This window comes from Dendrobates tinctorius, unplaced genomic scaffold (genome assembly GCF_039654945.1).
Source record: "Dendrobates tinctorius isolate UK_male_01 unplaced genomic scaffold, ASM3965494v1 ptg000019l, whole genome shotgun sequence".
In the NCBI taxonomy this organism is placed as follows: domain Eukaryota; kingdom Metazoa; phylum Chordata; class Amphibia; order Anura; family Dendrobatidae; genus Dendrobates; species Dendrobates tinctorius.
The window spans coordinates 52,281,561-52,309,000 of NW_027361687.1; the positions used below are offsets into that span (position 1 = coordinate 52,281,561).

The 27,440-nt window shown below is 50.4% G+C and overlaps 1 protein-coding gene across 4 annotated transcripts in view; it reads left to right on the forward strand.

Annotated features, from left to right (window-relative positions):
* The window catches only part of LOC141082950 (uncharacterized), an 80,035-nt gene that overhangs the window by 48,935 nt on the left and 3,660 nt on the right, over positions 1–27,440 (forward strand). For 2 of the 4 annotated variants that reach the window (XM_073567028.1, XM_073567029.1), the window contains exons 25-40: positions 5,910–5,984; positions 6,199–6,312; positions 6,413–6,508; positions 6,872–6,982; positions 7,090–7,185; positions 7,791–7,901; positions 8,009–8,104; positions 8,709–8,831; positions 8,923–9,018; positions 9,651–9,764; positions 9,872–9,967; positions 16,761–16,841; positions 17,083–17,196; positions 17,393–17,488; positions 17,799–17,912; positions 19,907–20,002. In XM_073567028.1, the coding sequence (XP_073423129.1) occupies positions 5,910–5,984; positions 6,199–6,312; positions 6,413–6,508; positions 6,872–6,982; positions 7,090–7,185; positions 7,791–7,901; positions 8,009–8,104; positions 8,709–8,831; positions 8,923–9,018; positions 9,651–9,764; positions 9,872–9,967; positions 16,761–16,841; positions 17,083–17,196; positions 17,393–17,488; positions 17,799–17,912; positions 19,907–20,002 (1,629 nt within the window). The remainder of the gene's footprint in view (positions 1–5,909; positions 5,985–6,198; positions 6,313–6,412; positions 6,509–6,871; positions 6,983–7,089; positions 7,186–7,790; positions 7,902–8,008; positions 8,105–8,708; positions 8,832–8,922; positions 9,019–9,650; positions 9,765–9,871; positions 9,968–16,760; positions 16,842–17,082; positions 17,197–17,392; positions 17,489–17,798; positions 17,913–19,906; positions 20,003–27,440) is intronic. The other 2 variants (XM_073567030.1, XM_073567031.1) reach the window with 2 other exon arrangements.

Here is a 27,440-nt window from a genome sequence, read left to right on the forward strand (position 1 = left end):
TAGTGTCTGTAGGAGGCGGACCTGGATCTAACACCAGATCCGCAGTGTTTTTTCTTTACAGGTTCTGTGTGCGTTTATTAATCATTTAACCTTTGTTTTTCAGATACAGCTCTTCGGCTAACAGGTGGCAGTCCTTGCCTTTCCCCTCCTCACCCCTCTCCTCGGAGAGAGCTGAGAGGAAGACAGTGGTCACCGGTGGTGACCTCCCCCCTTGTTCCTAAGGGGTTGACGCCGTCGGATCTTCTCTCCCAGGACCCTCTCCATCCCGAGGGCTCGTGACGTGATCCTCATCTATGAAGAGGAGCCAGATTCAAGAAGCAGGTAGTATTGCCCGGTAAGGCCCTGCAGCTCATGTTCTCTCATTCTGCCCAGGACCAGATTTCAAAATTTGTGCCATTTTTCTTAGGTAGCGCGCGCCATCCGACATTTTACAGCCGTCTTCCTCACCAGGCTTGTTTCGTTAGGCTACACCCCCTCCGGTTTCCACCCTATCAGCGGGCTCCGCTTCTCGCCGCACACGCCCCCAGCCCAGCGCGGCAATTCTCCCCTGCACGTCATCAGTCCCGGTCACGCCCCTCTGACGGCCACAACCAATCGGCGCGACACTTTCACTTTTGCCAGCGCCGGGCACGCCCCTTTGCCTGCACGTCGGTCCCGGCGCTGGGCACATAACAGGCTGATCACGCCCCTATAGGCAGGCCAGCCTATCGGGTCCCTACTTTCCTTTCCTTCGGCCAGCACGCCACCTTTTATGCGTGCCCCGCCTGACAGGCCAATGACTGCGAGTCTCTGACTTCCCTCACTCCTCAGGACGATAACCCCGCCCACCGCTCTCCTCAGCGTGTCTCGTGGTCACAGGGCAGCGTCCATCTTCCAGCGTGCTCCTGCAGCGTCTTTACCTCACAGGGTCACAGCTTCCTGCGCTCCTGCAGCGTCCTCAGGGATCTGGCGGGGGACACAGCTACCTGCGCTGCTGCTGCATCGCTGGGTGTCTGGTAGGCTCTGCATTTCCCACCCCTGGCCTCTTTGTTAGCTCCCCTCAGCAGTATCGCTTCCATAGCATTCTGTTGCAGCTTTCTTCACATAGGCTGTACCTATGCCCAACCCTGCAGGGGCCTCTGGCTATATTCCTTCGGTAATTCACTATGCTTGTGCCCGCTGTAAGAGAAAGTGGGCTTCAGGCCAGCTGTCTCCCTTCTGTCCGTCCTGAAGTCCTTCCACCATGTCTGCCCCTTAGGAGAGCTCTAACGCCTGGGATGAGAGCACACCCCCCCCCCCCTCCGGAGTGGGCTGTTGCCATGTCCCAGTCGGTCTCAGGTCTGACTGTTGCCATGTCTCAGTCGGTTTCAGACCTGACCAAAATATCAGTCCCTGGTACAGGTCCTGGAACGTTTGCCGTATCTTACTGCCGCCACCAGTGCCCTGAACACCTCACACAGTGATTCGTACGCACCTGACCATGACCTTCACAGGGACAGATCAGGAGGAAGGTCTAGGAAGCGGACTCTGTCTAGCTCCTCTTCAGATTCAACAGCACCAAGGGTGCCCCTCTCTGCCCATTCCCCCTCCTCGGAGGCAGACGTCGAGTCAGATGTCGAGTCAGATGTAGCCTGTCAGAATCTGACTCGGATGCAGATCAGATCTCTGGAATGCAGGACATGGTAGATAGCTTTATTTCGGCTATCGTTCAAACCCTCGAAATAAGAGGAAGATGCGACTGCTCAGGATGAATCCGTTTCATTCAAACGGGTAAAACTTCCCTCCAGACTTTTTCCCAATCACAATGAGTTTGAGACCACTACCTCTAGACACTGGGAACATCCCGGCAAACTCTTCCCGGGAAGAAAACGAGTAGACATACTATACCCGTTTAGTTCAGACCTTATCAGCAAATGGTCTGAATGTCCTAAGGTGGATCCGCCGGTCTCACGCTTAGCATCCCACACTGTCCTGTCTATTCCCGATGCTGCGTCTCTCAAGGACGCTACGGACAGACAGATTGAGGCCTTAACTAAATCGGCTTTTGAGGAGTCAGGCGCTTCTTTCTGCCCAAATTTTGCCTCCACATGGGTGGCGAAAGCCATTTTGGCCTGGGCCAAGATTCTTCGCCGAGGCATTGTGGCAGCAGCTCCCACAGAGGAGCTAGCAGATTTAGCAGACGAAATTGCCCATGCGGGTAAATACCTTTTGAATCCCTCCCTGGATGCTGCTGCTTCTCAGGGAGAGCAAACAGCAACATTGCTATTCACCGCATCCTTTGGTTGAAGGTGTGGATCGCAGATCCAGCATCCCAAAAAATCTCTCACCGGCCTACTTTTCCAGGGCTCCAGACTCTTTGGAGCCAAACTGGACCAGATAATTTCTGATGCCCCCGGAGACAAAAGCACTTCTCTACCCCAATCCAGGCCAAAACGCCCCTTCAACAGAAAGGGCCCCCAGCCTTTTCGGCCTTTTCGACCTTTCTCTTCCTCAGGTGGATCCTCCCAGCAGGACCGTTCTTCCACACAAGGGGAAAGAAGGAAGCCTTCCTTCAAACCTACCCCTCGCTGGAGGTCTAAGAGTCGCTCCTTTAAGCCCTCCTGTTCTCGCGGCCACAGATTTTCCTCAAAATGACAGGTCACCCCCACCTGGGAATCTTTCCAGAGTGGGAGGCAGGCTTCTTCTTTTCAAGGAGACTTGATGCCTGGGTCAGGGAGATTGTCACATCAGACTTCAAGATAGAGGAAGAAACGTCCTTTTGGGGATGAAGAAAATTCTCTCGTCCACCAAAACAGCCCCCTCATGCCCCAGGGCTTCTCCAGGCTGTCTCTTCCCTCCTAAACTCAGGAGTAATCGTACCCGTTCCTTGGCACAAATGGTTTTCCGGGGTCTCCTCAATCCTGTTCGTAGTCCCGAAAAAGGACGGTTCCCTTCGCCCGATCTTGGACCTCAAGCAGTTGAATCGCCACCTTCGGGTCCGCCACTTTCGAATGGAGTCCTTGTTCTCGGTGATCGTCTCAAGGAGCCGGGGGAATATCTTTGCTCTGCGGACATTCAGGATGCTTATCTGCACGTTCCTGTTTGTGTGCAGCATCAGAGGTTCCTTCGGTTTGGCATATAGGAGTACCATTACCAGTTCTCGGCTCTCCCATTCGGTGTGGCGTCCGCCCCCAGGGTCTTCACGAAGATCATGGTGGCGGTCATGGCCATCTTTCGTTCAAAGGGGATTCTTATAATCCCTTATCGCGACGATCTTCTGGTCAAGGACCCATCTCGCCGAGACTGCGATCACAGCCTCCAGATCACTCTGGACACGCTGCGCCGTCTCAGCTGGATAATCAACAAAGAGAAGTCGATCCTCATCCCAACTCAGCATCCAAGCTTGAGTCTTCCTTCCAAAAGAGAAGTTCTCGTCTCTCCGACAGGGGATCAGAGCCCTAAAGCCCCCCATCCCTCTTCCCCTTCGGCTCTGCATGAGTATTCTGGGGAAGATGATTGACTCCATGGAAGCAGTGCCGTATGCCCAGTTTCACTCCCGCCCTCTCCAGTTGGCCCTCCTGTCTGCCTGGGACAAGACAACGGTCTCCCTAGACCGACCGGTGCTTCTGCCTCTCAAGGTGAGGCAATCTCTAACCTGGTGGACGCTTTCCACCTCGATCCTACGTGGGAGATCCTTCCTTCCTCTTCGGTGGCAAGTCATCACCACCGATGCCAGTCTCTTGGGTTGGGGAGCGGTTTTCCTCCACCTCACAGCGCAGGGCCGCTGGGATGCACGGGAAACTCTCCTCTCAATCAATCTCTTGGAGATCAGGGCAATCCTTCTTGCCCTCATCCGCTGGCAGTCCATCCTGGCAGGCAAGCCGGTCCGCATCCAGTCGGACAACGCCACGGCCGTGGCTTACGTAAATCACCAAGGCGAGACTCGCAGCAAGCAGATCACGCTGGAGGTGGCAAAGATTCTGCGTTGAGCGGAAAACCATGTTCCCGCCATATCAGCCGTTCACATTCTAGGGGTGGACAACTGGGAAGCCGATTTCCTGAGCCATCAGGGGCTCGTGTCAGGCGAGTGGTCTCTCAACCCCGCCGCCTTCCACCAAATTTGCCTGAGGTGGGGCGTTCCAGATGTCGACCTCATGGCGTCTCGAACAAACCACAAGGTTCCCCAGTACGTAGCCATATCTCGCACTTGTGATCCCGTGGTCCCAGTTTCGCCTGCCTTATCTGTTCCCACCTCTTCCCCTGATTCCAAGAGTCATGAAAAAGATAAAGGCAGAGGGAGTCCCCGTTCTGTTAGTAGCTCCAGATTGGCCACGGAGGGCCTGGTATACCGAGCTAATGAACATGCTCTCGGACGTTCCCTGGAGGCTTCCAGACAGTCCCACCTTCTATCGCAAGGGCCCCTCTTCCACCCGAATTCTCGGTCTCTGTATTTAATGGAATGGCCGTTGAGGCCGCGGTCCTGAGGGACGCAGGTTTTTCCCACAAGGTCATCCAGACCATCATTAAGGCAAGGAAACCAGCGTCATCACGCATCTATCACAGATGTTGGAAAACCTTCTCTTGGTGGTGTGAGGTCAACAGTTTTTCCTATGAGTTTTTCTCTTCCCTCTGTTCTTGGTTTTCTACAGACGGGTCTTGATTCCGGCCTTTCCCTCAGTACCCTAAAGGGTCAGGTGTCCGCTCTGGCTATCCTCTTCCAAAGGGATCTGGCTTCTCTTCCCCAGGTGAAGACTTTTCTTCAGGGCATCACTCACATAGCGCCTCCTTACCAGTCTCCGGTCGATCCATTGGATCTAAATCTTGTTTTGAGCGCCCTCCAGTGTGCACCCTTTGAGCCGATTCAGGATATTTCCTTTTCCCTCCTCTCGTGGAAGGTGGCCTTCCTGGTCGCCATCACCTCTATTAGGAGGGTCTCAGAGTTTGCAGCATTGTCCTGCCGTTCTCTTTTCCTAGTTTTTCACCAGGATAATGTAGTTCTCAGACCGGTTTCTGCCTTTCTGCCAAAGGTAGTCTCTGCCTTTCACACCAATGAGTACATCGTCCTCCCCTCTCTGTGTCCCTCTCCAACTCATCCTTTGGAGAGATCCCTCCACAAGTTGGACTTGGTCAGGGCTATTCGAGTCTACCTTGCTAGGACTGCTTCCTTCCTTCAGTCCGATTCCTTGTTTGTCATCTCTGAAGGTCGTCGGAAAGGGTTTCCAGCCTCCAAATCCACCATTGCTCGTTGGATTCGTTCAGCGGTTCTGGAGGCATTCCGCATCCAGGACAAACAGCCTCCTCAGTGGGTGAGGGCTCACTCTACCCGGGCTGTGGGAACTTCCTGGGCTGTTCGTCACCAGGCTTCGGCCTTGAAAGTTTGCAAGGCTGCTACCTGTTCGTCCCTCCATACTTTCATAAGATTTTACAAGATAGACACTCACACCTCTGCTGATGCAGGCTTGGGTAGGAAGATAATGTAGGCGGCGGTCTCCCACCATCCGACCTAAGTACCCTTCTCTCAGCATTTCTTTCCCACCCTTAGGACTGCTTTTGGACGTCCCATGGTAACCTTTGTCCCCCAATGAAGCGAGAAAGAAAGAGGGATTTTTGGTACTTACCGTAAAATCTCTTTCTTGGAGCCTTCATTGGGGGACACAGCACCCTCCCTTAATGTTGTACCATGTTGAACAATTTGCCATTGTTTTGGGTTGGTACATAGGTTGAGTTGTTGTTATACTTGCTCCTACTGATTTAGCACCAACTGGATTGCTTTGTGCCTGTCTGTAGGTGTATACTGCCGAGGAGGAGCTATTTTTTTTATTTGTATAGTGTCCGCCTCCTAGCGACAGCAGCATACACCCATGATAACCTGTGTCCCCCAATGAAGGCTCCAAGAAAGACATCTTACGGTCTTACGGTAAGTACCTATAATCCCTCTTTTTCCTCCATAGACGCTGCCAATCGCTTTAACCAAAATCCTCGTTCTGGCTTTGACATCAGGGGACCTGTGGATGGAGCAGGACCAGGTATGGTGGAAGGAATAACCACTGCGCCATTCATTTCCTGAGGGGCTGCTAATCAATGCAGTGCTGTTCTGCTTTCATCAGTGAGAGCCCATTCTACAGGGGGATCCCAGAGCACTATTTTTGTGATCCGTTGGCTCCCTCGAGTCCGACCCCAGCCATCACAGTATGTCTCATCCTCCCTCCGTCTCGTAACTTCTGTGCTTTTGTGTTACAGGTTCTGAAACGCACTTCAGTCAAAATCAGGGACCTTCTGTGTCCAGATTAGATAATATGAATCCCACAAAGGACCATAGGACTCAGGTGGGACAAGCAGCGGGCAGATATCCAGGTATCCATGGTGTGTGGGGATAGATGCCCTCCATTTGTACCACACGAGTGTTAATTATATGTGGTCGGCGTCGGTTATAATTCTGTCATTCTTGAATTAGAGTCGGACGGTCGTTATAACCAGAATGTTGCGTTTCCCGGTCCCCGGACTGACAGCGCGGGAGCTCTCAATAAGTCAGGACCACCATTAGGAGCAGGTGATTACTGATAGTCGGGATGAGGACATGCCAGATCAGGTGTATCTCATGGTCGTATTTGGGATCTGTATTCCCTTCATATTGTGGTATTTAACTATGGTAGCAGCCAACAATGCTCAGAGAGGTGCTGGCACAGCTGCCATTGTCTTACTGGTGTGGCAGTGCTAGAACCCCAGCCATCACCTGTCTTAGGTTGTGCATTGTTATAGTGGGCCATCCCTTTAAAGTGCAATGGTTTTAATGTGTCTGTTGTAGAACATGGCTGCAGCCTTACCCCCTGCAGCCATACATTCCCGTGCATACGTTTCAGAAGTATGTCACATCCTCCCTTCGCCTCGTAACTTCTGTGCTTTTGTGTTACAGGTTCGGAAACACACTTCAGTCAGAATCAGGGACCTTCTGTGTCCAGGTTTGATATGAATCCCACAAAGGACCATAGGACTCAGGTGGGACAAGCAGCGGGCAAATATCCAGGTATCCATGGTGCATGGTGTGTGGGGATAGATGCTCTCCATTTGTACCACAAGAGTGGTAATTATATGTGATCGGCCTCAGTTATAGTTCTGTCATTCTTCGATTAGAGTCGGACGGTCGTTATAACCAGAATGTTGCGTTTCCCGGTCCCCGGACTGACAGCGCGGGAGCTCTCAATAAGTCAGGACCACCATTAGGAGCAGGTGATTACGGTGTATCTCATGGTCGTATTTGGGATCTGTATACCCTTCATATTGTGGTATTTAGCTATGGTAGCATCACAAATGACGTATGCAATGTATACCCATAGTCATACACCTGACTCTTGCTTTCTTTTTTATTAAAACCTCTTAGATGCTGCAGTAAATGCTGACTCTGGCATCTAGGGGTGTTAAGCAAGTGACGGCATATGCACGGCTCGGGTGAATTATCGTATAAACTACCCCACAAAGTGCAATATAGTCTCCTGATTGGCTATTTTTTGGCCACCTGCATGGTTGGTTACTGAATATAGTGGGCAATCACGTGGTTCAGCAGGGTGAACAGCAGCCAACAATGCTCAGAGAGGTGCTGGCACAGCTGCCATTATGTCTTACTGGTGTGGCAGTGCTAGAACCCCAGCCATCACCTGTCTTAGGTTGGGCATTGTTATAGTGGGCCATCCCTTTAAAGTGCAATGGTTTTAATGTGTCTGTTGTAGAACATGGCTGCAGCCTTACCCCCTGCAGCCATACATTCCCGTGCACACGTTTCAGAAGAATGTCACATCCTCCCTTCGCCTCGTAACTTCTGTGCTTTTGTGTTACAGGTTCGGAAGCACACTTCAGTCAGAGTCAGGGACCTTCTGTGTCCAGGTTTGATATGAATCCCACAAAGGACCATAGGACTCAGGTGGGACAAGCAGCGGGCAAATATCCAGGTATCCATGGTGCATGGTGTGTGGGGATAGATGCTCTCCATTTGTACCACAAGAGTGGTAATTATATGTGATCGGCCTCAGTTATAGTTCTGTCATTCTTCGATTAGAGTCGGACGGTCGTTATAACCAGAATGTTGCATTTCCCGGTCCCCGGACTGACAGCGCGGGAGCTCTCAATAAGTCAGGACCACCATTAGGAGCAGGTGATTACGGTGTATCTCATGGTCGTATTTGGGATCTGTATACCCTTCATATTGTGGTATTTAGCTATGGTAGCATCACAAATGACGTATGCAATGTATACCCATAGCCATACACCTGACTCTTGCTTTCTTTTTTATTAAAACCTCTTAGATGCTGCAGTAAATGCTGACTCTGGCATCTAGGGGTGTTAAGCAAGTGACGGCATATGCACGGCTCGGGTCAATCATCGCATAAACTACCCCACAAAGTGCAATATAGTCTCTGATTGGCTATTTTTTGGCCACCTGCATGGTTGGTTACTGAATATAGTGGGCAACCACGTGGTTCAGCAGGGTGAACAGCAGCCAACAATGCTCATAGAGGTGCTGGCACAGCTGCCATTATGCTTTACTGGTGTGGCAGTGCTAGAACCCCAGCCATCACCTGTCTTAGGTTGTGCATTGTTATAGTGGGCCATCCCTTTAAAGTGCAATGGTTTTAATGTGTCTGTTGTAGAACATGGCTGCAGTCTTACCCCCTGCAGCCATACATTCCCGTGCACACGTTTCAGAAGTATGTCACATCCTCCCTTCGCCTCGTAACTTCTGTGCTTTTGTGTTACAGGTTCTGAAACGCACTTCAGTCAGAATCAGGGACCTTCTGTGTCCAGGTTTGATAATATGAATCCCACAAAGGACCATAGGACTCAGGTGGGACAAGCAGCGGGCAGATATCCAGGTATCCATGGTGTGTGGGGATAGATGCTCTCCATTTGTACCACACGAGTGTTAATTATATGTGGTCGGCGTCGGTTATAATTCTGTCATTCTTGAATTAGAGTCGGACGGTCGTTATAACCAGAATGTTGCGTTTCCCGGTCCCCGGACTGACAGCGCGGGAGCTCTCAATAAGTCAGGACCACCATTAGGAGCAGGTGATTACTGATAGTCGTGATGAGGACATGCCAGATCAGGTGTATTTCATGGTCGTTTTTGGGATCTGTATTCCCTTCATATTGTGGTATTTAACTATGGTAGCATCACGAATGACGTATGTAATGTATATCCATAGCCACACACCTGACTCTTGCTTTCTTTTTTATTAAAACCTCTTAGATGCTGCAGTAAATGCTGACTGGCATCTAGGGGTGTTAAGCAAGTGACGGCATATGCACGGCTCAGGTGAATCATCGCATAAACTACTCCACAAAGTGCAATATAGTCTCTGATTGGCTATTTTTTGGCCACCTGCATGGTTGGTTACTGAATATAGTGGGCAACCACGTGGTTCAGCAGGGTGAACAGCAGCCAACAATGCTCATAGAGGTGCTGGCACAGCTGCCATTATGTCTTACTGGTGTGGCAGTGCTAGAACCCCAGCCATCACCTGTCTTAGGTTGTGCATTGTTGTAGTGGACCATCCCTTTGAAGTGCAATGGTTTTAATGTGTCTGTTGCAGAACATGGCTGCAGTCTTACCCCCTGCAGCCATACATTCCCATGCACACGTTTCAGAAGTATGTCACATCCTCCCTTCGCCTCGTAACTTCTATGATTTTGTGTTACAGGTTCTGAAACGCACTTCAGTCAGAATCAGGGACCTTCTGTGTCCAGATTTGATAATATGAATCCCACAAAGGACCATAGGACTCAGGTGGGACAAGCAGCGGGCAGATATCCAGGTATCCATGGTCCATGGTGTGTGGGGATAGATGCTCTCCATTTGTACCACAAGAGTGGTAATTATATGTGATCGGCCTCAGTTATAATTCTGTCATTCTTCGATTAGAGTCGGACGGTCGTTACAACCAGAATGTTGCGTTTCCCGGTCCCCGGACTGACAGCGCGGGAGCTCTCAATAAGTCAGGACCACCATTAGGAGCAGGTGATTACTGATAGTCCGGATGAGGACATGCCAGATCAGGTGTATCTCATGGTCGTATTTGGGATCTGTATTCCCTTCATATTGTGGTATTTAGCTATGGTAGAATCACAAATGTCGTATGCAATGTATAGCCATACACCTGACTCTTGCTTGCTTTTTTATTAAAACCTCTTAGATGCTGCAGTAAATGCCGACTCTGGCATCTAGGGGTGTTAAGCAAGTGACGGCATGTGCATGGCTCGGGTGAATCATCACATAAACTACCCCACAAAGTGCAATATAGTCTCTAACTGGCTATTTTTTGGCCACCTGCATGGTTGGTTACTGAATATAGTGGGCAACCACGTGGTCCAGCACGGTGAACAGCAGCCAACAATGCTCATAGAGGTGCTGGCACAGCTGCCATTATGTCTTACTGGTGTGGCAGTGCTAGAACCACCGCTGATGGGACATTGGTGGCAGAATCTGCATTGCTCCTATAAGTCCTGCCACATACAAAGGTCACATGGTCCTGTACTTTCTCCTTCGCCTCATTGGTGACACAGGTACTGTGGGTGTATGCTACTGCCGCCTGGAGGCTGACACTAAGTGAAAAAAAGAGGTTAGCTCCTCCTCCACCATATACACCCTCGCCCCGATTGCGGGCGGAAAACAGTTTTTTGCTTAGTGTCTGTTGGAGGCACATGTCTGTCTGTTTCCAGACTGATTTTTTTTTTCCTTTTCTTTTTCCCCATGAAGATAAGACAGGAGTGACGGACCCTACTGAAAGGGTCCGATCTCCCCAAACCAACTACGGGTGACCACGTGCGAGTGTCGCCTCCACATTTCCTCTCCCGCAACGGGGACTTTTTTCCGGACGTTCCTTTTTTTTACAAGAAGATGAGATAGGGGCGACGGATCCTATTGAAAGGGTCCGATCTCCCCAAACCAACAATGGGCGAGCACGTGCCAGTGTCGCCTCCACGTATCCTCTCCCGCAACGTAGGATTTTTCCATGGACAGGGGCGACGGACCCTATTGAAAGGGTTTGATCTCCCCAAACCAACAACGGGCGAGCACGTGCGAGTGTCGCCTCCACGTATCCTCTCCCGCACAGTGGGAATGATGCCGGACTTAGCCCTGACCACCCTAAGGTATTGAAACCCTAGGCTGCAGAGGCACAAGTGCAGTCTGTGCGGCCCCCACTGCGCCACCAATGCTAAGACTGCGGTGCGGCAGGGGGGCAGACGGTCCCTCTCATCACCCCTTGAAGGGGTTAGATGGCGCCAGGGTGCCTGCACCGTCCTTTTTTGTCATACGCCCCCTCTCCCCTCTACCTGAGCTGGAGCCGAAGCACGGAGGAGGGTGGCCTGGGAGGGCTCCTGTAGCGGCGCAGCATCCGGGCGCCACAACGTGCTCCCTAGCGTCGGGCAGCGGACCTAGTTCTGGCGTTTGCTGGGGCTCGGCGGTTCCGCCCCTACCCCCGTGGGCGGATATCAAAAATTTAGGCCGTGGATTCGGACGTCGCTAGGCCGCGTCCGGAAGTCTCCGCCCCCCGGCGTCCCGTCACGTCAAAGAAATTTAGGCCCCGGCTTCAGGCCTAAGCTAGGCCGAGACGGAATTATCGCCCCAGGAGTCCTTTCTTCTTCCGGGGGCCGGCCTGCAGTTGTGGCGCGCAGAACGAAGCATCGCCTGCACTTCCAGGACACAGGGGACACAGGAGTGGGGTAAGTGTAGACTGTGAGCCCTCGCGGGCAGGGTCCCCTCTCCTTATGTACTTGCGTGTCCCTTGTCTTACACATGTTTATTATACTTGTCTATATTTCCCCTTTTCACATGTAAACCGCCATGGAATAAATGGTGCTATATAAATGCATAATAATAATAAAAGTGCTGCCGCCTAGCTCCCTGAGAGGCCATGCTAGGAAAAAACAAGGAGCGCCCTCCCCAAGCGTATTTTTGCGACACGGATGCCTGGCAGGTACAGCATGTCAGGAAAACCTAAGACGCACACATTTCTTTACGCTGCATGCGTCTCCTGTCGGTCTGTTTTTCTGCATGCGCAGACCAAGCAAGTATGCGAAGCCTGCGAGTCCGAACGCGCCCAGGAGTCCTCCCCTGCGACCAAGCCCAGTGTACCAAGTCCCCCGGAATGGGCGTTATCGCTGTCGCAATCCATGGCGTCATGAGAGCAATCGAGTCCCTTTGCGCCCCAGATAGGGGCAGGGACAGTGGCTTGTCTGTCTTAGTGGGGTCCTCTACCTCATAGGAGCCTACGGCCTCCAGGGGCCGCTCTCACTCCAGGCAGACCCGGGGAAAACGAACCCACACGGCGTCTCCCGATCCATCCGGTGCCTCGGCATCTGTGAGCTCTGCTTCTCGCTCCCCGTCACCAGCAGTCGATAGCGAGCAAGGCTTGGCCTAGGACTCGGACGAACCCCTTGACCTAGATACGCCGGGTGGTCAGGAAACAGTTGACAGTCTCATAGCCGTCAACCAGACTCTGGGGATTGATCATGATTCCACCCTGGCTTTGGGCCATAAGGTGTCATTTAAGCGAGTCAAGCGTCCACATAGAGCATTTTGCACTCACCCTGAATTTGAGGACATAATGCAATGACACAGAGAACGGCCGGACAGGCGTTTCTCGGGCCAGAAGGCACTCGAGGCGAGGTATCCTTGTGCCCCGGATCTCCGTAAAAAGTGGACGGAATGCCCAATGGTGGATCCACCTGTGTCGCGCTTGGCTACAAAAACTCTTATCCATACCTAGTGGTTCTTCTATTAAGGATCCCACTGATCGTCTCATAGAGAACTTGGCTCACTCAGTCTTTGAAGCATCGGGATCAGCACTCTCCCTCGTTCACAGCGACGTGGGTAGCCAAGGCCATGATTTTTTGGTCAGAATCATTGAATAGAGCCTTGCAAGACATAGACCTACCAGCTGAAGTATCAGAAATCGCAAATCAGATAGCTATGGCGGGGGACTACTTGATCAATGCATCTTTAGATGCGGCCAACTGCACAGCACTTGCGGCCGCAAATGCAATCTCCATTAGGAGAGCTCTATGGTTAAGGACATGGCAGGCCGAGTCAGCCTCAAAAAAAGTCCTTGACACCCCTACCATACCAGTGTGGCCGCCTGTTCGGAGAGACGTTAGATCAGCTCATCTCCAACTCCACAGGATGCAAGAGCAGTTTTCTTCCTCAACAAAAGGTCAAACCGCCGTTTCGTCACCAGTTTAAGGTGCGTTTTCGGGCCTTTCGCAACCCCGGGTGGACGACAGCGGCTAATTTCGCCGCTTCAGGGCGCCCCAACCAGAATAGGGACCGATCCATTGGGCAGGATGCGGGCTAACCAGTCAAGGTCGAGAGGATCCAGGTCCCAAAGATCTGCAGCCAAATGACTCGGGGCATCTGTCAGGCGACACCAACAAGGTAGGTGGCCGCCTACTCTGGTTTCATCACGTCTGGCTCAATGTCGCACACGACACATGGGTGAGAGAGCTGGTGTCCACAGGGTACAAGATAGAATTCGTCAGGTACCCCCCAAGACGATTTTTTTTTTTTCCTGTCTTCCCAAAGTGGATACCCGGACAAAGGCTCTACTAGGAGCCATCGATTCGCTCAGCCACAACGAAGTCATCATTCCAGTACCGGAAAACGAGAAGACTCAGGGCTTCTATTCCAACCTGTTTGCAGTCCCCGAAAAGGACGGGACGGTCAGGCCCGTTTTGGACCTAAAGCTCCTGAACAAATTTATCAGGATCAATCATTTCAGGATGGAGTCTCTCCGTTCAGTCATATCGGCGATGGGGCAGGGAGAGTACTTGGCCTCTATCGATATCCAGGAAGCCTATCTACATATCCCCATTTTCCCTCCGCATCAAAGGTTTCTACTCTTCGCCATCAACGGTCTACATTTTCAGTTTGCAGATCTGCCCTTCGGGCTAGCCACTGCCCCCAGAGTGTTCACAGAGGTCATGGCAGTCCCCATGGCCATCCTGCACTCCCGGGGCATAGTCATATTTCCCTACTTAGACGACCTCTTGGTCAAGGGCCCTTCAAGGCGGGCATGCGAGGAAAGTGTCAGCATCACGTTAGATACTCTTGCCCACTTAGGCTTGTTGGTCAATGTAAAGAAGGCATCCCTTGTTCCAGCTCAGAGGCTTTCCTTTTTAGAGATGATCTTCGACACTTTCCGAGGGTTGGTAATTCTCCCTCGAAACAAAACCCTAGCCCTCTAGCAGGGAGTGTGGGTACTGCGCCAACCAGTCCCTCACACCATCCGTTTCTGCATGAGGATTCTAGGAAAAATGGTGGCAGCGATTTAAGTGATCCCGTTGGCCCAGTTTCATCTTCACCCCCTGCAGCACGCCCTCTTGTCATCCTGGGACAAGAACCCGTTCACTCTCGATCACTGATGCTGGTTGTCCTCTCAGGTCAGACAGTCACTAGAGTGGTGGACAATCAGTTCCCCAGATCAGTGGCTGGTGGTCACAACTGACGCCAGACACCTCGGCTGGGGAGCGGTTTTTCACCACCACACGACCCAGGGACGGTGGTTGCCGCAGGAGGCACGTCTCCCGATCAACTTGTTGGAGATACGTGCAATCCGGCTTACTCTGCAACGTTTTCATCACCTTCTAGCAGGCTGCCCAGTCCAGATCCAGTCGGGCAACGCCACGGCGGTGGCTTACATAAATCACAGAGGGGGCACCCGCAGCAGGGCAACCATGCGCGAGGTAGGTCACGTTCTTCACTGGGCCGAGAGGAACCGCACAGTGATATCGGCGGTCCACATCCCGGGTGTAGAAAACTGGGCAGCAGACTTCCTCAGCCGACAGGGGCTTGTGTCCGGGGAATGGTCATTACACCCCTGAGGTCTTTCAGCAGATTTGCCAACGGTGGGGAACACCAGATGTGGATCTGATGGCTTCCTGGGTGAACGCCAAGGTGTCCGTATTTGTCGTCCAGTCCCGGGACCCGCAGGCAATCGCCGTGGATGCGCTGGTTCTGCCATGGAACCAGTTTCGCCCCCCGCTGCCAGTACTTCCGAGGGTCATCAAGAAGATCAAGGCAGAAGGGGCGCCAGCGATTCTACTGGCCTCGCCGGTTGTTGTACGCAGATCTAGTGCAGCTGCTCGCCGACGTGCCATGGCGACTACCAGAGCGCCCAGATCTACTTTCTCAGGGGCCGATCTGCAACCCGAACTCGGGCCCTGTGTTTTGACGGCTTGGCCGTTGAATCTTGGATTCTGACTCAGGTGGGGTTTGGGCGCAAAGTGGTTGCTACAATGGTTAGCGCCCGGAAGCCTGCCTCGGCACGAATTTACCACCACACCTGGAAAGTGTCGAGGCCGTGGTTGTTCTCCACTGAGATTTTGTCCCTAACCTTTTGGCTTTTCTCCAGTCTGGCCTAGACTCAGACTTGGCCCCCAGTTCTCTCAGGAGACAGATATCTGCTTTATCCATCCTTTTTCAGCGCAGGATTGCTACCAACTTGCAGGTAAAGACTTTCTTTCAGGGGGTCTCCCACTTGGTACCTCTCTAAAAGGCGCCTATGGACACCTGGGACCTTAACCTAGTCCTAAGCGTTGTGCAGGAGGCTCCATTTGAGCCGCTACAGGATGTCGCTCTGTCATAACTTTCCTGGAAGGTGGTGTTCCTTGTAGCTATAACATCAATCAGGCGGGTCTCTGAGCTGGCAGTCCTATCTTGTCGAGCCCCGTTTCTGGCTTTTCACAAAGTCAAGGTGGTTCTTAGACCAGTGCCTCCCTTTTTGCCAAAAGTCATTTCCTCGTTTCACGTTAATGAGGATATTGGCTTGCCCTCTTTTTGTCCAGCAACAGTACACCATGTGGAAAAGGCCAGTGCATATGTTAGACCTGGTGAGAGCACTCAGGATGTATGTGTTGCGGACGGCACCCTTTCGTCAGTCAGACGCGCTGTTCGTGCTCCCTGAAGGTCACAGGAAGGGACTCGCTGCCTCAAAATCGGCCATAGCCAGATGGATTCGTTTGGCTATTCAGGAGTCCTACCGCATCAGAGGCGCGCCGATTCCAGCAGTGATCAGAGCGCACTCTACTCGGGCAGTGGGCGCCTCTTGGGTGCTTTGGCACCAGGCGTCGACGGAACAGGTTTGCAAGGCAGCAACCTGGTCCAGCCTGCACACGTTTACTAAGCATTACAATATCCATACTCGGGCTTCTGCGGATGCGAGCCTGGGTAGAAGGATTCTTCAAGCAGTGGTGGCGCACCTTTAGACAGGAGGTGCATGTAGCTTGGATCGGTGAGTCAACTTCCCACCCAGGGACTGCTTTAGGACGTCCCACAGTACCTGTGTCCCCCAATGAGGCGAAGGAGAAACATGGATTTTTGTGATAACTCACCGTAAAATCCTTTTCTCCGAGACGCTTATTGGGGGGACACAGCACCCACCCTGATAGCCAAGTTGGCTTCTGTTTGTTTAATTAATATGCTCTCTGTATGATATTAGGGTGGTTATTTTCTAGACATGTTGTTACCTGCAGTAAGGGTGATGTTGTCTGATTTTTGTTGGATCGCCTACTGCTTTTGCACCAAACTGGTTTCCGACCTCAATCGGGACGAGGGTGTATACGGCGGAGGAGGAGCTAGCCTCTTTTTTTCACTTAGTGTCAGCCTCCAGGCGGCAGTAGCATACACCCACAGTACCTGTGTCCCCCAATGAGCGTCTCGGAGAAAAGGATTTTACGGTGAGTTATCACAACAATACATGTTTTTCCTTCATACATACTCCCATATTTCATACATGCTCCCCTTTCTTTCACAGATGCTGCCAATCGTTTTAACCCAAATCCACCTTCCCGCTTTGATACCAGGGGACCTGTGGATGGTGCAGGAGCAGGACCAGGTATATATATACGTGTTACACAGCTCACCAGTGACGAGCCGTACACATTAGATTAATATAGGCCTACCCCACCTGGAACTTCTGGATATGGGGATGTCCTCATTGTTGTGGGCTCTTCTGTATCTCCATATGCCCCCAAAGTGTTATAGAGTATTGTTGGCATTACTATAGATCTGGAGCTGCAATGTAAGCTCCATGGATGTTTTGGAGCCGTGTATACTATCTCTTTATTTTTCTACAGGTCCCATAACACATTTCAGTCAGACTCAGCAAGTTCCTGTCTCCAGATTTGACAATCCGAATGTCTCTAAGGATTCAAGGTCTAACGTCGGGCAAACAGCAGGCAGAAATCTAGGTATCTCGCACATACCTGAGACTCCCAGTAGCCATTATCAGTAAAGGATTGGTCCCAACTTGGGTGGGTGATAACTTATTGATAGCTGGTGGTCCAGCCCTGGGATTCAATCACTTACTGTGCAGTCGGTGATTATAGATTATTACTGTGAGACTTGATCAGCCTCGGTTATAATTTTATAATTCTTCATGCACAGAGTCGGATGGTCGTTACAGCCAGAACGAGCCGTATCCCGGGGCCCGGACTAACAATGATGGATCCTTCGATAAGACAAGACCACAGTCAGGAGCAGGTAATTACTGACCGTCAGGATTGAAGACAAAGGGTTTTTCACCTGGTAGCAGGGTTTTTTGACAGCAATCTGATCAGTGTCCCTGTTTTTCTCAGTGATCAGCTGTTAAACTGTGGATAAACCTAGCAGTATCTAAATTTTTCTGCAGCACTTCCATAGTGAAAGTGCAGTATTATAGTTTCCATATCAATGAACTGTCTGCGTAATGTAGGACAGGACATGTCCAACATAGTGAGACAAGTGCCAAGAAATGATGAATAGGGGACCCCTTCTATTAACTCAATCTATGCTTTTGTTTGTGTTTTTACAGGCTCTGAGATGCGTTTCAGTCAGAATTCGCAAAACCCTGGTCCTAGATTTGACAATTCAAATCCCGGTAGTCAACCAAAATCCTTGATGGGACAAGCAGCAAGCAGATATCAAGGTATCCCAATTCAAAGCAACACTGCTCAGTACAGCATTATCCAAAGAATTAGTGGGGCTGGTAGTGCTGAAAAATGGCTATGAAGTCCAAAGGTGCAAAGTTATAGCACTTGGAGTGGAGGGGGTGAGGTGCAGCACTAAATAATATTCATGGCACAGCAATAGAAGCGGGAGATATTAGAACATTAGAGGTTATCTTGGTGCGCTGCCAGTACTGCATAGTCATCTATATATATAATTGTCTAATTCTGTCTGTAATGGAAATCCCGCCTTGCTAATTGGTCGCAGCAGTTGCTTAATCGTCACGGCAACACGACTGCATTGCTTATTGTACAGGCACATTACAGCCGTTAAAGGCATCACTGCTGTGTCGCTCATTACACAGGCACAGTCCTGTACATATTCTGGAGTACAATACATTAGGTAATTAGGTAACAGCAGAACAGTGACTGCAGCTCTGGGTGTAACTGGAGTACAATACATTAGGTAAGATCTGAACAGTGACTGCAGCTCTGGGTGTAACTAGACTACAATACATTAGGTAAAAGCAGAACAGTGACTGCAGCTCTGGGAGTAACGACTACAATACATTAGATAACAGCAGAACAGTGACTGCAGCTCTGGGTGTAACTTGCGTACAATACATTAGGTAACAGCAGAAAAGTGACTGCAGCTCTGGGTGTAACTGGAGTACAATACATTAGGTAAGATCTGAACAGTGACTGCAGCTCTGGGTGTAACTAGACTACAATACATTAGGTAAAAGCAGAACAGTGACTGCAGCTCTGGGAGTAACGACTACAATACATTAGATAACAGCAGAACAGTGACTGCAGCTCTGGGTGTAACTTGCGTACAATACATTAGGTAACAGCAGAAAAGTGACTGCAGCTCTGGGTGTAACTGGAGTACAATACGTTAGGTAAGATCTGAACAGTGACTGCAGCTCTGGGTGTAACTGGACTGCAATACATTAGGTAAAAGCAGAACAGTGACTGCAGATCTGGGTGTAACTGGAGTACACTACATTTGGTAAGATCTGAACAGTGACTGCGGCTCTGGCTGTAACAGGAGTATAATACATTAGGTAAGAGCAGAACGGTGACTGCAGCTCTGGGAGTAACTGGAGTACAATACATTAGATAACAGCAGAACAGTGACAGCAGCTCCGGGTGTAACAGGAGTATAATACACTAAATGGTGGCCCGATTCTATTGCATCGGGTATTCTAGAGTCTCTGTTAAAATAAAAAATAGTTATATACTTGCCTTCCGACGGCCCCCGGACTCTTTCTCTCCTCTCACCACGCCCGGCATCTTCTGGTCCCAGTAATGCTTAGCAAGAAGGGCCGGAGATGACGTCACTCTCACTTGAGGGCGACGTCATCAGCGGTGTTTCGCACAAAGCATTACTGGGACCGGAAGATGCCGGGAGCATGGAGAGGAGAGAGAGAGTCCGGGGGCCGTCGGAAGGTGAGTATATAACAATTTTTTAGTTTAACAGAGACTCTAGAATACCCGATGCGATAGAATCGGGCCACCGTCTAGTTAAAAATAAATCTCTTTTTATTTTAGTGTTTTCAGGAATCACGAAGGTCAGATTCCAGTTTTGGCACTGTTTTATAAGTGATCTTTTTATAATATTTTTCTTCAAACAGAAAAGATATTTATTTTAAATTATTGCATCTTCAATAATGCTACTGGCAGCACCCCAACTTAAGTGTTTAATCGCACCGAGTGCTGGATTCACATCTACTTCTCAATACTGCTGTATAATGTCCTCTATGCTGCTTTCTAGTAAAAGCAGCAGCAGGTCTGGGTTCACAGTAACACTGCTCTATACTGTTGTATGATGTGTACCATGATGAAGCTTCTTCTGAACAGGTGCTACATAGAGATAGCAGAGTATCAATGACTTGGGATACCTACCATACACAGCTCACACAGTCTCCACTCACTAGCTCAGAATGATAAATTTTTCATTCTTTGTGTACAGAGCCGGACAATTTTTATAGCCAGGATGACCCGTATCCAGGTGCCTGGACTGAAAAGAGTGGATCTCTCAATAAGACAAGACCACCAGTAGGAGCAGGTGATTACTGACCGTCAGGATCAGAGAACCAACAGATGATCTCATTTATTGCTTTATTGGACATGAAAGCTAAAGGGAACCTGTCATCAGGATTGTGCACAGTAACCTACAGACAGTGTCAGGTCGGCGCTGTTATACTGATTACAATGATAACTGGTGATGAAATCCGTCTTGTGGTTGTTGCTTAATCTTTATTTTCAGTTTTGAGTTAGTGATATGCTTGTTCGGCTTGTGGGGTCTCTTCATGTCGTGCTCTGATTAGGTATTCATCTGTATAGCTTCTGAACCCTCAGTGACCTGCCTCGTAGTTTACATAATGAATATATATATATATATATATATATATATATATATATATATAAAACTTCCTTCTCACCCCCTAATGGGGGTGGTCTTTTTCGTCCTTCCTCATTCTCGGGTCCTCTACAAGAAGCCTGGGAGTTTGAGGGTTCTGCGCAGGATCTCAGCATTTCGTTTTTCTGAGCAGAGAGTTCATATGTTGCTCCTGGAATCTGTTGTAGCCATTTCTCCTTCGCCTCATTGGGGGACACAGGACAGTGGGTGTATGCTACTGCCGCCAGGAGGCTGACACTAAGTGGATGAAAAAAAGGTTAGCTCCTCCTCTGCCGCAGTATACACCCTCGCCTCGATTGCAGGCGAAACCAGTTCATGCTTAGTGTCCTAGGAGGCACACACGTCTGGTCTTTTTCCAGACTCTTCATTTTTTTATTTTTTTTTCTGTTTTTTTTTTCCCTTGAAGATGAGACAGGGGCGACGGACCCTACTGAAAGGGTCCAATCTCCCCAAACCAACAACGGGCGAGCACAAGCGACTGTCGCCTCCACGTATCCTCTCCCGCAATGTGGGACATGATGGCACACATAAAATCATAGAATCGTAGAGTTGGAAGGGACCTCCTGGGCCATCTGGTCCAACCCCCTGCTCAAAGCAGGATACGCTAAATCATCTCAGTCAGATGTCTGTCCAGCCTCTGTTTGAAGACTTCCATTGAAGAAGAACTCACCACTTCTCGTGGCAGCCTGTTCCACTCATTGATCACTCTGTCAAAAAGTTTTTTCTAATATCTAATGTGTCTCCTCCCATTCAGTTTCATCCCATTGCTTCTAGTCTTTCCTTGTGCAAATGAGAATAAAGTTGATCCTTCTACAATCTGACAGCCCTTTAGATATTTGTAGACAGCTATTAAGTCTCCTCTCAGTCTTCTCTTTTGCAAACTAAACAATCCCAAATCCTGCAACCTTTCCTCATAAGACAGGGTTTGCAGACCGGTCACCATTCTGGTCGCTCTTTTCTGAACTTGCTCCAGTTTGTTGATGTCTTTTTTAAAATGTGGTGCCCAAAACTGGACACAATATTCCAGATGAGGTCTGACCAAAGAGGAGTAGAGGGAAATAATGACTTCACGTGATCTAGACTGTATGCTTCTGTTAATACATCCTAGAATTGCATTTTCCTTTTTTGCTGGGTCACGTTTTTAGCAGGGCCACGTCTGTTTTTTTTCCCAGACTTTCTTTTTTTTTCTTCCTTTCATGAAGATGAGACAGGGGCGAAGGACCCTATTGAAAGGGTCCGATCTCCCCAAACCTACAACGGGCAAGCACGTGCGAGTGTCGCCTCCAAGTATCCTTTCCAGTGATGTGGGATGCCGGACTCGCCCTGACCACCCTAAGGTATTGAAACCCTAGGTTGTACAGTGGCACAGGTACAGTCCATGCGGCCTCCCACTGCACCACCAATGCAAGGACTGCGGTAGTGGAAGGAGGCGGACGGTCCCTCTCCTCGTCCCTTGGAGGGAAAGATGGAGCTAGGGTGCCTGCACAGTCCTTGATTTGGACCTGAGTATCAGCTGGAGCTCCAGGGGTGAGGCGCAAAAGGAGGTGGGCTGGGAGGGCTCCTGAAACCCCCAGGGTCGGTATTCCCCTGGGCGGCAGCACGAGTTCGGGCGCCAGCATGCACCCCCACAGCGGTAGCGCTCGGCAGAGCATGTCCTGACAGGCCTCTGTGTTTTTGTCATTCCCGTCCCCGTGTTCAGGAGGGCGCCGTAAATTTAGTCCCCAACTTCTGCTGGTACTAGGCCGCGGGCAGAAGTCCCGCCCCTGTGACACGTGTACTTCTGGCGGACCCGCCCCCGGAGCCTCGGGCGGGTGCCGAAAAATTTAGTCCCCGGCTTCAGTCGGCGCTAGGCCACGAGCAGAAGCTCGGCCCATAGGACGTCACCGGCAGCGCCTTCTCTTCCTGCAGGACCGCCCACACACTGAGGCGCACTTTTTGGAAAAGGGTGCAGCTGTTCGGCAGGCTGGACGCCTAAAGGGGATCCAGGACTGGGGTATGTGCTACCCCAGAAGGAGGAAGGCCACCCTGTGTTTTTTTGCCAGAGGCTAAGCAGTAGAACCCCGCAGGCATATCACCTAGCAGGGCCACCATGTTCAGAGCAGCTAAGACACGTTTCTGTATGCTGCGTGCACCTCCTGTCGGTCCGCCTTCCCACATGCAGAGTACGCAAATCTGTGAAGTCTGCGAGTCCGAACCTGCCCAGGAGCCCTCCCCTGCGACTGCCCGGAATGGGTTCTGTCTCTGTCGCCGTCTATGGCCTCGCTTACGAGAGCAATCGAGTCCCTTCAAGCCCCAGATAGGGGCAGGGGTAGCTGCTTGCCTGTCTTAGAGGGGTCCTCCACCTCACAGGAGCCTCCGGCCCGCTCTCTCACTAGGCAGACTTGGAGGGAAACGAACCCACACAGCGTCTCCCGGTCCGTCCGGTGCCTCGGCATCCGTGAGCTCTGCCTCTTGCTCACCTTCGCCAGTAGTCGATAACGAGCAGAACTTGAATTACGACTCGGACGAGCCCCTTGTCTTTAGTTACTCCAGGTTACCAGGAAACAGTGGACAGCCTTATTGAGGCATCAACCAGACCCTGGCCTCAGGGCACAAGGGGTCATTTAAGCCGGTCAAGCGGCTTCATAGAGTATTTGTCGCTCACCCAGGATTTAACGACACACGTAACGGCCGGACAGGCGTTTCCTAGGCCAGAGAGCGCTGGAGGCAAGATACCCATTTGCCCCTGATCTCCGTAAAAGGTGGGCGGAATCCCCGACGGTAGATCCACCCGTGTCGCGCTTGGCCTCTAACGCCCTGTTGTCCATACCTAATGGTTCCTCTGTCAAGGATCCCACCAACCGTCTCATAGAGAGCCTGGCTCGCGCAGTATAGGAGGCGTCGGGTTCAGTCTCTCCCTCGTACGCAGCAACTTGGGTGGCTAGGGCCATGGGCTCTAGGTCTAAATCATTAAACAGAGCCTTGCAGGGTATGGACCTGCCTGCGTAGGTAGCAGATATTGCTAATCAGATTGCGTTGACCGCGGACTACTTGATTAAATGCGCCTTTGGATGCCCCCATAAATCACCAGGGGGGCACCCGCAGAAGGGCAGCCATGCACAAGGTGAGGCACATCCCTCACTGGGCCGAGAGGAACCACTCGGTGATCTCGGCAGTCCACATTCCGGGCGTAGAGAATTGGTCGGCAGACTTCCTCAGGCCGGTGGGGTCTTGCGTCCAGGGAATGGTCACTACACAAAGTTGCCGATGTTGGGGAACGCCGGACGTGGACCTGATGGCCTCCGGGGTGGGCGCCAAGATGGTCGCGTTGGGCGCCTCGGTCCCGGGACCCGCAGGCAATCGCCGGGGATGCGTTGGTTCTGCCATGGAACCAGTATTCGCCTCCCATACCTATTTCCCCCACTGCCGCTACTCCCAAGGATCATCAAGAGGATCAGGGCAGAAGGGGTTCCAGTGATGCTACTGGCCCCACACTGGCCTCGGCGGGTGCAGTACGCAAACCTGGTGCAGCTACTCCAGGGGCCCGATGTTTGACGGCTTGGCCGTTGAATCTTGGATTCTGACCTAGGCTGGGTTCGGACGCAATGTAGTTGCTACAGTGGTTAGCGCCCGGAAGCCCACCTCAGCACATATTTTCCACCACACCTGGAAGATTGTCTTTTCATGGTGTCAGGGCCACGGTGGTTCTCCACTAAGATTCTCTATTCCCAACTTTTTGGTGTTTTTCCCCATCTGGCTTGGACTCGGGTTTAGCTCCAAGTTCCCTCAGGAGACTGATATCTGCCTTATTCGTCCTGTTCCAGCGCAGAATCGCTACCAATCTGCAGGTATAGACCTTCAGCCAGTGGGTCTCATACTTGGTACTCTCCTATAGGACCCCCTCGGGACACCTGGGACCTTAACCTGGTCCTAAGCGTTCTGCAGGAAGCTACATTCAAGCCACTACAAGAGGTCTCTTCGACATACCTTCCCTGGAAGGTGGTGTTTCTTGTAGCGATAACATCAATCAGGCGGGTCCCGCAGCTGGCAGCTCTATTTTGCCGAGCTCCGTTCCTGATATCTGACAAGGGTAAAGGTGGTTCTCAGGCCAGCTCCCCCTTCTCTACCGAAGGTTGTTTCCTCATTTCGTTTTATTGAGGATATTGCCTTGCCCTCCTTGTTTCCAGCATCGGTACACCGGGTGAAAAAGGCTCTTGATATGTTGGACCTGGGGAGAGCTCCCAGAAGGTACGTGTCATGGACGGCATCCTTTCGTCAGCCAGACACGCTGTTCGTGCTCCCCGAGGGTCGCAGGAAGAGGCTTGCTGCCTCAAGAGCGACCATTGCCAGGTGGATTCGGCTGACAATTCAGGAATCCTATCGCATCGAGGTGCAGCTGTGCCAGCTGAGATCAGAGCGCACTCACTCGAGCAGTGGGCGCCTCGAGGGTTCTTCGGCACCAGGCATCGGCGGAGCAGGTATGCAAGGTGGCAACCTGGTCCAGCCGACACACATTACATTTCAAATGTCCAGACCCAAGCTTCAGAGGATGCAAGCCTGGGTAAAACTGATTCTCCAAGTAGCGGTGGCGCACCTTTTTGACAGTAGGTGCGTGTAGCTTGGACCGGTGAGTCGACTTCCCACCCAGGGACTGCTTTAGGACATCCCACTGTCTTGTGTCCCCCAATGAGGCGAAGGAGAAACATGGATTTTTGTGATAACCCACCGTAAAATCCTTTTCTCCGAGATGCTAATTGGGGGACACAGCACCCACCCTGCTAGCCAATTGGCTCTTGTTTTGTTTATTAATATGTATTTATGATACCAGGTGGGTTTTCTAGACATGTTACCTGCATTGAGACTGATTTTGTCTTGTAGATCTGCTACTGCTTTTGCACCGAACTGGTTTCACCTGCAATCGAGGCGAGGGTGTATACTGCGGAGGAGGAGCTAACCTTTTTTTCATCCACTTAGTGTGAGCCTCCTGGCGGCAGTAGCATACACCCACTGTCCTGTGTCCCCCAATGAGCGTCTCGGAGAAAAGGATTTTGCGGTGAGTTATCACAAAAATCCATGTTTTCCCAACTTAAGGGTCACTGTTCCAAGTGCTCCTATCAACAGTGGAATCACTGTTGACTCTATATATTTCTTTTTTCTTAAATCCCCTTCTGCAGGCAGGCGGCGGTGCCTGCGCTGCACCATTATCACATTCATATTGTGCATTTAATTATTTTTAATGGTATGCATAAGTTGCTAAAAAAAATAATCAGCCGATACCGTTTTCAATCACCATTTTCAAACTGATCTTTTTTTTTTTTAAGCAATTTATGTATACCATCAAAAAGAATAATTAAATGCGCAATATGGATGTGATCATGGTGCAGCGCAGTCGCCTGCTTGCAGAAGGGGAATATAAAAATATAATATTCATTATGTAAAATAGGGGGCATGTCAGTGAGAGATCAGTGACCTGTCAGAAGCCATACTGATGAATATCAGAGCACCACATGAAGCCCCCACAGGCCGCCCCGGAGCACGAGCATATCATTAACTCAAAGCTGAAAATAAAGATTAAACTACAAGATGGATTTCATCACCAGGTATCCTTGTAATCAGTATACCTGTGCCAACCTGACACTGTCTGTAGGTTACTGTGCAGAATCCTGCTGACCGGTTACTTTTAAAGGTGTTGTCAAGGACTTTGATACTGCTAGGCAAGATATAGTATTGGCCAGCTGTATCAGACTTATTGGGGTCCTACACCCGTAACCACCACTGTTACAAAGTCCTGCGGCTGGCAAATGTACACAGTGTACAGAGCCATAACACAACAGCGCCGTACAGCGTGTAGTGGCCGTTCACGGTACTGCCTTTTAGATGTTAAATAATTTCAATTCGAGCTGATCTTCAGTACCTAAAAACTGCCACAATATGGTGTTATAAGACCTTACTTCCTACTTTACTTTTCGTTTGCAAGGAGCATACATTACACTTTCTTTCGAGTCGCTGTAGAGCTTTGTATCAGCCGAGGGTGCCGGATTTTAATGACCTATTCTAGGTGTCCTAGTCAACCACTTTAAGCTGGAATATCTATTTCCCCTGTCTTGAATATGTTGCCCCTTTTCTGTATCTTCTTGTTTATTGTGGTATGATACATTCCATGCTGTTGTGTTGCTTCCAAGTATAATGGGGGTAACATTTGACAGCACAGGAAGTTCTACGTACCAGTAGCCCTTTTATTGAAGAAACCTCCCAATGATAACAGTATAATCTCCAAAATGAATAAAAACTCAAATTGCACTGTTCCAAATTATTAGGCACAGTAGAATTTCTAAACATTTGATCTGTTTTAAAGAACTGAAAATGCTCATTTGTGGAATTTGCAGCATTAGGAGGTCACATTCACTGAACAAAAAGGATATTTTGGAGTTAAATAGCTTAACAGGCCAAGTTACATATTAACATAGGAACCCTTCTTTGATATCACCTTCACAATTCTTGCATCCATTGAACTTGTGAGTTTTTGGAGAGTTTCTGCTTGTATTTCTTTGCATGAAGTCAGAATAGCCTCCCAGAACTGCTGTTTTGATGTGAGCTGCCTCCCACCATCATAGATCTTTTGCTTGATGATACTCCAAAGGTTCTCTATAGGGTTGAGGTCAAGGGAAGAGGGTGGCCACACCATGAGTTTATCTCATTTTATGCCCATAGCAGTCAATGACTCAGAGGTATTCTTTGCAGCATGAGATGGTGCATTGTCATGCATGAAGATGATTTTGTTCCTGAAGGCACATTTCTGCTTTTTATACCATGGAAGACAGCTGTCAGTCAGAAACTCTATATACTTTGCAGAGGTCATTTTCACACCTTCAGGAACCTTAAAGGGCCCTACCAGCTGTTTCCCCATGATTCCGGCCCAAAACATGACGACTCCTCCTCCTTGCTGACGTCGCAGCCTTGTTGGGACATAGTGGCCATCCACCAACCATCCACTACTCCATCCATCTGGATCATCCAGAGTTGCTTGACACTCATCAGTAAACAAGACTGACTGAAAATTAGTCTTCATGTATGTCTGGGCCCACTGCAACCATTTCTGCTTGTG